Here is an 11,250-nt window from a genome sequence, read left to right on the forward strand (position 1 = left end):
TTAAGACCTGTTTTTGTTCAGGATCCCTCCCTAACTATTTTTCTTGGTTTTCTTCCTCCTAGCAGAACACCTGGCAGGCCTGTCATAAGGCAGGGCTGTCGTGAGCATAGTATGGACCTCCTATAAGGGAAGGCTTACTATCCCCACCCTGACTCTGAGATCATAGGAAACAGTCAGAGCTCTGTGAGCAGTCACTTGTACAGAGTCTACACTAGAGAAGATCTCACTGTTTGTCGTGGAAGTGGACATCTTGACTTTGTGGAGAGTCTATAAACAACTCCAAACTGGAGAGGCTGCAAAGCACCCGCTCCATCATGAGTTTTTCTTCAGTGGGCTCAGATATGCTATCCTCAATCACCACGGCTAACTGCGAGATAGCCCTGCTACCCCTACAACTGCTCATAGAGCTGCAGGACACTTACCTGACCATGGAGAACGATGTGTTAACATCTAATAACTACTCAGGGGGCTTCAACTTGTTTAGTGATGGTACCGCCCTTATTGATGGCCGCCAGTGCAAGGTCATCAATTATATCCAGAGGTGAGTATTAGGGCTCTCTTGTCTGTATACATAATAGCATGCATCTACTTATTGCGTCAGGCTTGTATCCAAATGTAGCAGACTCTATTTAAAAAATTAAGATATATAGATGATAGATAGATGATAGATAGATAATTAGATAGGAGATAGATAGATAGATAGAAGGATACGATCGATATTAGATACATAGGAGATAGATAGATAGATAAATAGATAGCTAGATAGATAAGAGATAGATAGGAGATAGATAGATAGGAGATAGATAGATAGATAGATAGATAGATAGATAAGAGATAGATAGATAGGAGATAGATAGATAGATAGATAGATAGATAGATAGATGGATCGATATTAGATACATAGGAAATAGATAGATAGGCATAAGATAGATAGATAGATAGATAGATAGATAGAAGGATACGATCGATATTAGATACATAGGAGATAGATAAGAGATAGATAGATGATAGATAGATAGATAAATAGATAAGAGATAGATAGATAGGAGATAGATAGATAAGAGATAGATAGATAGGAGATAGATAGATAGATAGATAGATAGAAGATAGATAGATAGATAGATAGATAGATAGATAGATAGATAGATAGATAGATAGATAGATAGATAGATAGGAGATAGATAGATACTACTGGGGACTTCGGTGATGACCTGTTCAGATGATGAGTGTTGTAAAGTTTATTTGGAATACTAGGCTGACCACATACATGTAAAGATGTTTTACAATGGCTTGAAAAATTTTTCAATAGTAGCAAAAAACAGATTTTTTTTTTTAAATTGTAAGGACAGTGATGGTAGTAACTTTGCCTATCAATGATCCCATAAATAGAATAGATTGTCACAGATCACAATCTTATTGTTTGCTCAGTGCTCACATTGCTCGGGTGATTTATTGCAGAATTTTTTGTGACTGTCCCATTCTTCAGTACTGGGGTCTGTAAAAAACAAAAACAAAAAAACAACAACAACACATGCCCACGCTACAGAAACAAATCTGCCACATGTGAACTGATATACTTTGCAATGATTTGGCTAGTTTTTGCAAACATGCTTCCTTGGAATCGCCGGGTGATTACATTTTTTTTGAAAAAAATTGATATTTAAAACCTGTATCTTTGCCTTGCAAAGTGACTTGCAGAACAGGGTTTTAATCTGCACTATGTCAGTTATTACAGCACATGGTGGGAGAGGCCACTGTTAGGCTGTATTCATATCTGCAGCCTTCATTCTGTTTTTCTGTTTGGTCATGCAAACAGAAGAAAAGAAAGGCAAGCTATAGATGGATCCATCCAGTGATGGACACCAAAGAAGCCAGAAAGATCCTATTGACTATAACGTTGTCTCCTGGGCCATCATTCTGGCAGAAACAGTGTCCGTCACATTTTTGTCTTTGATTTTTGATCTGTGCTAGAGGCTCCTAAAGTAAACCTATGACACGAGGTGAACCTTGCCTTAGGCTTCGGCTACACGTTGCTGTCTGCTGTGGGATTTCCATGGCGGAATATCCCAGGGCAAGAATGGACTGGTTTTTCACAGGGTATTAACTTTTCTTGTGGTAGTTATTTGGACGGCCTGACAGCTAGACAGGTTAACATGTCCACTTTCCCACCCACATTGCAAAACCAGAATGAGTGGTGTAAAAATGCAAGACAATGCGAAACTCTTGTACAAAAAAGGTCAAAAAGTCATTAAAGTCTTATCTGCAAGTTTTTCTATGCCATAATTCTGGTGTGCAGAGCTTGATGAATTTCACCATCGCTGCACTAAACACATTGACATCGATTGGGGCAACGTCGACAAGCTTTGCGATGGCTTTATTCACCCATTTTATACTTAGAACTTCTTTTTGGGAAATCAAATATTGACTTTACTTTTCCTCTTCGTTATGCAATGCTATGGGAAACTGAATCAGAAATCATTGGCACGTCCAAGGCTGATGTCATCCCTCCTCCTGAGGTCAGGGCACAGCCCATATAACAGTGTGCCATTTGTGAGCCATCCAAGGGCTATTTATTGACTGAATCACAGATCTCGAGATTATTGCGGTAGTTTTTACTGAAAAATGAAAAATAAATATCTTGTATATTATAATTCCCATTTCCAGATTTGTACAATAGATTTCAGTCCCTGTTTGTAGTAACAAGATGGTATCGTCATTGGTGCCCGAACGTGCCTGTTGAGGAACGTTTACCTCTAATGTCACGTCCATTAGGTTTTGGCAGTCGGGCAACGCACACATCATATTTGGCTACAATTTCACAAATGAAATCACTTTAAGACAGGAGTGGACAAATACTCTATAGTCAGTCAGTCACGTCCAAGGAACCAGAAGGGTTTGTAAAGCGGCAGAAAGGATGTGACCTCAGTAGAAATGACTAATGACAGGACGGCTCCAACAGGGAAAATTTCCAAGTCTGCACCTCCTTGAAAATGTATTTTTAATATTTACTTATATGTTGTGCTTTTTATTAGTATGTGGCCCCTGACTACAATCTGTGTAACTGTGGTCGTCATGAGTTTGTAGTTGGCAACACCAAATGTTTTTTCTTCGGTAATGCTAATAAAGCACATTTGAATTTGAATTAGTTGCTCCATTGGTTTATTTATCTCACTTGGCAGCACTTTAGTATTAGGCTCGGCATGGGCCTATGCCAATGCTTGGTACGTATACCTCCTGATGGCAATGTTTCTTGATGCCCAGTTTCAATGCACCCAGTGGCCCATTACCCTTATCTATACAAGGCAGTGTATAGAACAGAATAGCGAATTATACAGGGCAATGGTGTGGAACATCAATGGAGGCAACAGCAAATACAAGAGGAATAGAGATGAACGAGTAGTCGAATATTGAGGTCTACTTGAATGGAATTTTTCGAACATTTCACTACTCGCTAGTCTCTACTGTATACGTTTTTTTTTTTAATGCCTACATTGTCCTAGTTCCCGTCCTACCTCCCCTGCACAGTTATTGGTGTAAAAAAAAAAGTGCCAGGGAAGGTGGGAGGGGAATCAAATTTTTACTGTGTTTACCACGTGGTATTCGACCGAGTACGAGTATTTTGAATACCGTAGTATTCGATCGATTACCTACTCGATCATCTCTAAAGAGGAACACAGGGAAATAAGTGTGATGCTTCTTGCATGGGCAGTAACTTTTTCTTCTAGATGGTTGGTCTTCAATTTATTATGAATATTTTTCAACATAGGTAATATTTTTCCTTTATATTTTTAGGAAAGTCACCTTACGCAGCCATGCGGATTACAAGGATTACAGAGAAACGCTTTTAGCAAAGCCCATGTTATTTATAACAAATGCAAAAAAAGTCAACAGCAACACTACCACAGGTATGATAAGCCCTCTCGTCTGTATAGTCTCCGTGTCTCACGTTTTAGGAGAAGTTCACTTTTATCACAATCATAAGTGACTCAGAGATTGAAAACAATACTAAGGCCTGACCTTTTGGCAATGACCTATGAATCTGTAAGCTAATGTTATTTTAGAGCTAGTTCAGAAAGACACCTAGTACAGTACGACCAGACCCAAGCACCAATAACCGTACATAATGAACCTTTCTTTAGCATTTCACGGAACAGAACTAAACAGGTCACACTTAATCTCCCGCAGTCAGGGCGTGCACCCATTTTCAACAAAAGAGAAGAACATTTAATACAACACGTGTATAAGGGGACCAGTGATTTGTATTGTAATGTTGGGGAAAGAAGCAGAGGTTACTTTCTTCTAAATTTTTCTATACGCTAGTTTGGGGGGGATAACAGTCCTCAGTGGGAAGTTTGGAAATGTTTTCCTTCCCTTTATATACTGAGATCTGTTTTGGTGTATAATGACCATTAGAGGAACATCTATACGTATGCTAGTCTATTGTCTTCAGGTCTGGCAAATGGTGGACTACCTGGTTCATAATCTACTATGAAGTCTAAGACAACTTTTCCTCAGTCCTCAAAGGGGTTTTAGGGACTTGCATATTGATAACTTATGAATAACTTGGCGAGGGTCCAACATGCTTGACATCCACAGGCTGTGTTTGGTGTTGCAGCTCATCCCCATTCTCTTCAATGGGACTGAGACATTGTACTATGTGGCTGATGAATGTGACATCACTGGCACATGGAAGAGCTTGAAACACTCATGACAGCAATGAGTGGGGGTGTCAGGTATCGGACCCCCACCAATCACAAACTCATGTCTTAAAGAATCACAATGTAAATCCTGGCTGTAACGTCCTATTGCTGAAAAGGATGTGTCTGGTCAGACTAGATATGTAAACAATATTACACAGTGACCACATATAGTATCAACTTGCTTGTACCACCAGAGCCAATGAGGGATGCCACATTTCACCAACCACGTGTCTTAACATGGCATATGGATAGGGGGTGTCATCATGAAATGTTCTGATGCCTATTTCCTCTGACACAGGACTGCTGGTCGTAGATGTATTCAGAACCTTACATTTTAGACCATCAGTGGACTGTTTGGGCATACTTTGTCCATCCCATAGTTTCCAGCCAGGATAAAGGACTTCATCTGAAACACCCACAAAGCCTTAGTTGCATTGTCTGTTTTGCTGTTGCTATAAAATAATGCACAAAGAAAAATGTCATTGAGTTTGTTATGTCACATAAATTGCAGCAAATATTAGTACACTCTCTTAAAACATTCCTCTCTTTCCAGCTAAAACCTTTGGCATCATTGTAAATACGCGGCACCCACAGATCAGAGGCAGGGTAGAGGCTGGTATGAATGAAGTTATATCCTCTGTTTTGGGAGAAAACTATCAATTACAGGTGAGGAACCTCATATGTATCTGTCGCTTTGTGTTTATAGGTAGCAGCAAATGTCAATAAGCAAGGTTGCAGTGCAAAAGATATGGGAGCGACAAAGGCAGCGAAAGAGCAACAGGTTGGAAAATCTAGTTAGTATAAAGATGGATTTGAGATTATAATACTGAGGATAGCCAAGTAGATAATACAGCCACAAGAAATACATTTAGAGGAAAGAATGATTTAGCCATTTTTCCCCTAAGATGAGGAAAAAGGACTTGTACCTCATGGGGTTTTTGCCTTCTTATGGATCAACAATGCAGGGCTATAGGCTGAACTGGATGGATGACTTTTTTCAGCCTAATAAACAGGTCCGGCATCTGCTTGGTCCGGGCAAAAGAATCTCATGCAGTGGCACAATTCATGCATTGGCATTGTGTTCCCCTAAAAGCTGCTGCAGCACCCGAAATTAGATGGGACACGCTTGCTGGAATAGCTGTGTGTCTTTGTTGCAAACGTGAGACCCACAGCTATAACTGACCTGCCTCCACTCGGTATAATGGCCCCCTCACAGTATGAGGACTCCCTTAAGGGCCCACCCAGACGGGGGAGCCCGGGGAGCTACAAGCAGAGTGTGATTATGAAATGTGCACTCATCACTCACTGCCAATACCAGTGTCATGGGCATTGCAATACGTATTTAGGGAAGTGCTAATGGAGTGGGCCCTCCTAGGTGCTGTGGGCCTGGCACTTGCCTGAGTTTTTCAGATGCTGATGCTGGCTTGTAACAATACAAGTATCTAATGCCACATCTTCCAGCTGCACTTACTGGCTCAGTATTTGGGCAATTTTTTTAAATTTCAAAAAATTTCAAAATGACTATGGCAGATAATAAAAATTTTGAGATTCAACGCTGTCAATTTGCTTTATTTTTAAAATAAAATGCTTTCCAGTATTTACTATGTAGGGAAGGCTACGACTTTTTACTCTGGTAGCTTTTGAGTCCGTGGAGGGCTGTCTGTTTTTGCGGTTCGCCTCCCTATTATTCGAGTCCCCAACAGATCTGAACAACAGAGAGACAGCGTTAGTGTGAACCTAGCCTTATGCTGTACATGTAATTCTTTTCATAGCAACAATGTGGGACTTTAGTTTGGATTATGTTGATAACTTTTATGTTCTCTTGTACACTTCTTACGACAACTCGTAGAATTTTTGAAGGCCATCATGACTCATTTTTTTCCTCTTTTCCCATTAGTTTGCTTTTCACAATGATGTGAGAGAATACCTTAAGAGACAAAACTTTGAACTTACAGAAGACAACCTGAGTTTTTCATTCGTTTTCAAGCTTGATGTCTTTTGGGATTTCTTCTACACATTTGGCTTGAGCAAGAAATGTTGTGATTTACAAGGGAAGGTTCTGAACTTGTACTGTTCGAACAATAGCAGGAAAGAAAAAGTGAAATTGTTCTTGTCAAAAATGACCGCACCATTAATCCGACTGGGTAGCAGCTTGGACCATGATCGAAGACCAAGTATATTTTCTTTGGGTAAGAGGAGTAAATTTAAATAATTCATAATAAAGGGGTATTCTTAGACTAAAAGTATGAAATAGCAAAAAACAAAAACAAAAACCCAACAAAAATAAATTACATGATAAGTCCCAAACTGTTATTTGTTAAGGGGGTATTCTCTTGAGCATGACCATATGTAAATTTGAAAACTACAAGTTAAAATAGAAGCAAATATAAATAATTAAAAATTGGAGGCGGAGCTTAAAGGGATCCTATCACTCACACACATTTTTTTCTAGGTACCACGTCGGAATAGCCTTAAGAAAGGCTATTCTTCTCCTACCTTTCGTCATCTTCTCTGCGCTGCTGTTCGCCTACAGTCCCGGTTTTAGCTCTCTTGCAGCACTTGAGGCAAGCCCCAGTGCTCAAACAGTACTGGCGGTGTCCCCAGTCCTGCCAGTGAACTCTCTCCAGCGCCACCTCCATGTTCGTCAGCAGCATCCTCTTCCTTCATTTCTTCCAGCGGTGGCTTCTAACTTCGAGGCCTCGGGCCTTGGGCAGAGCAGACTGCGCATGCCCACAGGCCACGAGAAAATGGCCGCTTGCAAAGTATTGTAAGCGGCTATTTTCTTGTGGTCTTTGAGCATGCGCAGTCTGCTCTGCCCAAGGCCCGAGGCCTAGAAGTTACAACCCACCGCCAGAAGAAGAGGATGAAGATGACGCTGCTGATGAAGATGGAGGCAGCGCTGGAGAGAGTGCTCTCGCAGCATTGGGGACACTGAGAGAAATCGGGATTGTAGGCGAACAGCGGCGTGGAGAAGATGAGGAAAGGTTTTAGAAGAATAGCCTTTCTTAAGGCTATTCCGACGTGGTACCTAGAAAAAATTGTGTGTGAGTGATAGGATCCCTTTAATATTAGTCTCAGAAGGACGGTAGAACATGAAATCTGTTGTGTTGAGAACTATACGGTTTGCATATGTTAACGAAGACCATACAAAATTTGAAATGGTTTTAATAGTTTTTCACCCTCCTTGTACTTCATTCCTTAGAAATTGCAAATAACATGTTCAAAAAGTTAATATTTATAATATTAGTCTTGAATGAAGAAGAGAATTGATCAGTGCCCATAGAATATTTCATTTTCATGGGCATGCACTTGTTATCACAATGTGATTCTTTGAAGTAGTAAGTAAGAAAATACCTCTGGTATTTATGAAGACTTTCAAGACATGAAAAACTGGAAATTACATTTGTTGATATAAAATTTCATATACTGAATGTATTCAAAACTATGAATTTGGTTAAAAAAAAAAAAGTTGAACTGCATTGAATTTGATATTAAAACTAACAAGAGGAGCCACAGAGAGGGGAGATGGTGGGTGCGTAAATAGTTAAGAAGCCTTGGTGACTCTATGATAGCTTATTAGAATGTAAACTTTAAAGAGGACATTTCACCACCTCCAACTCTTTGCGTCCTTCAATAGGTCCACTCCACTGATTCCAATCAGTGCTCTGTATTGTCAGGTGGGCAGTCCCAGATTGTCTCCTCTAGCCCAGGACCACCCACTTGACAGTTTTCAGCATTACTGTGTTGAAAGTAACAGGCATGATTTCTCATCTATGGTGTTGGGTAGAGAAAAAATTCCAATTGTGCCAGTGGAGTGACACCTATTAAAGAAATGAAAGAGTAGTAGTTGGTGGATATGGCAGAAGGTCTTCTTTAACCTTGCTCCACCCTTTACATTACTACAGGAAGGTTAGGAGTTCAGAAACAAGCTTTAAGTTACAGGTAAAATATTGTAATCCCCGACAGAAATTGGAAAATGTTAAAGTATCTGCCCAATCAGGAACTCAAAAATGATGTAGAAGTCAGTGTCTACCTTAAAATATCTTCCAGTTATTTTCCTTAGTACTTGTTCCTTGGCTGCTTTTTACCTCAGCAACATTCCTGCATTCCAGCTGTTTAGTTACAATGTCTACAGGTAGTCTGAGACACGCCTCTTGCTCATGATTGGTTAAGATTGTTGTCAGGGGCGTAACTGGAGGTGGTGCAGAGGGTGCAGTCACACCAGGGCCCACGAACCTTAGGGGGCCCATAAGCACTGGCATCAGTATTGAGATTGCAGCTTCAACAAAGCAACAAAGGACTCAAAGCCCTGTCATGAGTCACCCAGAAGTCTATAGTACCACTACTATGAAACCAATAGAGAGTGGTTACCAATACTAAAAGACTGGGGAGATACACAATTCCCCTGTACCTACTTTTAGTAACAATCTATGTGCAAAAATTGATTTTACCATTTTTTTTTCAGATATAATCACAGAAGATCCTTTTCCACAAGAAGAACAAGGTAATGATACCGCCCCGGTTCTGCCACTGAACTCTTGAAGAAGGAGCACAGAAGACATTCACAGAAACAATACTCACATGAATGCAGCGTTAAAAGACATTCGGGTTAATACTGAGATATTATCATCATCGTTCAAAGGCAGAACACGAAAAATTGCTCAGTTGTTGAAGTTATGGATTTTCTATAGTGAAGAGGTTACCGTTTCTGCAAAGTAGAGGAAGTTAAATGTATTTAAGACAAATAAGTCATTAATTATGCAAAACCATTACTGAATATCGAGGGCAGATAACACGGAGCAATGAAATTTTAGGACTTTGTCAGTATCTGAGTAAGTTATCTGCCCTGATATAGCTATATAATCATAGATAGCACACAATTGTAGTTTCAGCTGCCTATATATGAATTAATCTTTGGTGCAGGAACCTGGTATTGGGTACACATTTTTTTTTTCCTTTTGTAAATAAGAACAAAAATGTACATAAGTTAGTAACTTGAGAGGGTTTTCACCGTTTTGTGTTATCTACTTTGACTACGCCCTGTTTAATTTTGGGATTTTTCCAATGATCATCCAATGTTTCGCTGCTGCAATCTGTGGATGAATCTGGCACTAAGTGTTTAATTTCCCTACAGCACCACTAGAGGGGAAATGAAGTATTACACTACTGTTCATTTGCAATAAAAAAAAATCTACTTGTCCTATATCACATGCTATGCTATATATTATCACATCTCCATACCTGAACTGGAAGACATGCTACCATGAAATCAAGCCTGACAAAAATATCCTTTGTTCAGGAATGTAGTTAAGAAGGAAGGCAACAGAGGCATGTGTTTCCGAGGCTAGTGTCAGAGGGGGCACCAATAAGCAACTTTGTCTTGGTCAGAGTACTTAAATACAGTGCTAGAGTGGCAGATTTAACCTTTGTTCCAGGTGCAAGAAGGTCTAGCTTTCAGTTCTGCTTTCTGTCTGGCAAGTATTTTATTATTCACCATTTTAGGCTGAATTAGGTGCCCTCTGAAGGCATTTTAGCCTAAATTGGTTTCCCTCTGAAGGCACTTTTGGATTAATTAGTTTCCCCTTGAAGGCACTTTTGGCTGAATTAGTTGCCCTCTGAAGGCATTTTAGGCTGAATTAGTTGCCCTCTGAAGGCACTTTTGGCTGAATTAGTTGCCCTCTGAAGGCATTTTTAGGCTGAATTAGTTGCCCTCTGAAGGCACTTTTGGCTTAATTAGTTGCCTTCTGAAGGCATTTTAGGCTGAATTAGTTGCCTTCTGAAGGCACTTTTGGCTGAATTAGTTGGTCTCTGAAGGCATTTTAGGCTGAATTAGTTGCCCTCTGAAAACATTTTTGGCTGAATTAGTTGCCCTCTGAAGGCATTTTTGGCTGAATTAGTTGCCCTCTGAAGGCATTTTAGGCTGAATTAGTTGCCCTCTGAAAACATTTTTGGCTGAATTAGTTGCCCTCTGAAGGCATTTTTGGCTGAATTAGTTGCCCTCTGAAGGCATTTTAGGCTGAATTAGTTGCCCTCTGAAGACATTTGTGGCTGAATTAGTTGCCCTCTGAAGGCATTTTTGGCTGGATTAGTTGCCCTCTGAAGGCATTTTTGGCTGAATTAGTAACCTTTGAAGGAATTACTTGCCCAAAGCTTGCTTTGTTCTAAAATATCTTTTTGCACCAAAATTCTCTTTCAATGTGGCCCAGTAAATGGGGCATTGAGGTGGTAGCTATCACCAATTCCTCCTTTATTTACCAATTCTTTATTTTACAATCTTGAAAATTATGAAGGCTCAGCCTCATCATCTTCCTTCTGTCACTGACAGCCTCGTATAACGCTCTATTTTTTTTTAAACTTATTCTGGATGGAGTAGGTGCTGCTGACACAGGCTCTGCTCAAATATCTTTAAAAAAAAAACCTTTACATATCAATGTCGCTAGTAACTTTTTATATAGATCAATTGTTCTTCTCTATTATATGTTGTCTCTTTTGTTAAGTGGTCCTAAATGCCAAATGAGTTCAGAACAAGGTATTTTATTTTGTAGAAGAG

General features: G+C 39.8%; 1 protein-coding gene across 1 annotated transcript; it reads left to right on the plus strand.

The window, feature by feature from the left end:
• Positions 1–268: 268 nt before the first annotated feature.
• On the plus strand, positions 269–9,694 carry MEDAG (mesenteric estrogen dependent adipogenesis). The gene is made up of 5 exons (XM_075262952.1): positions 269–541; positions 3,793–3,905; positions 5,254–5,366; positions 6,598–6,889; positions 9,166–9,694. Exons 1-5 carry the CDS (start codon positions 315–317, stop codon positions 9,240–9,242), a joined length of 822 nt encoding a protein of 273 aa, XP_075119053.1. The 5' UTR covers positions 269–314; the 3' UTR covers positions 9,243–9,694.
• Positions 9,695–11,250: the final 1,556 nt, after the last annotated feature.

Source organism: Leptodactylus fuscus, chromosome 2, assembly GCF_031893055.1.
Source record: "Leptodactylus fuscus isolate aLepFus1 chromosome 2, aLepFus1.hap2, whole genome shotgun sequence".
Lineage (NCBI taxonomy): Eukaryota > Metazoa > Chordata > Amphibia > Anura > Leptodactylidae > Leptodactylus > Leptodactylus fuscus.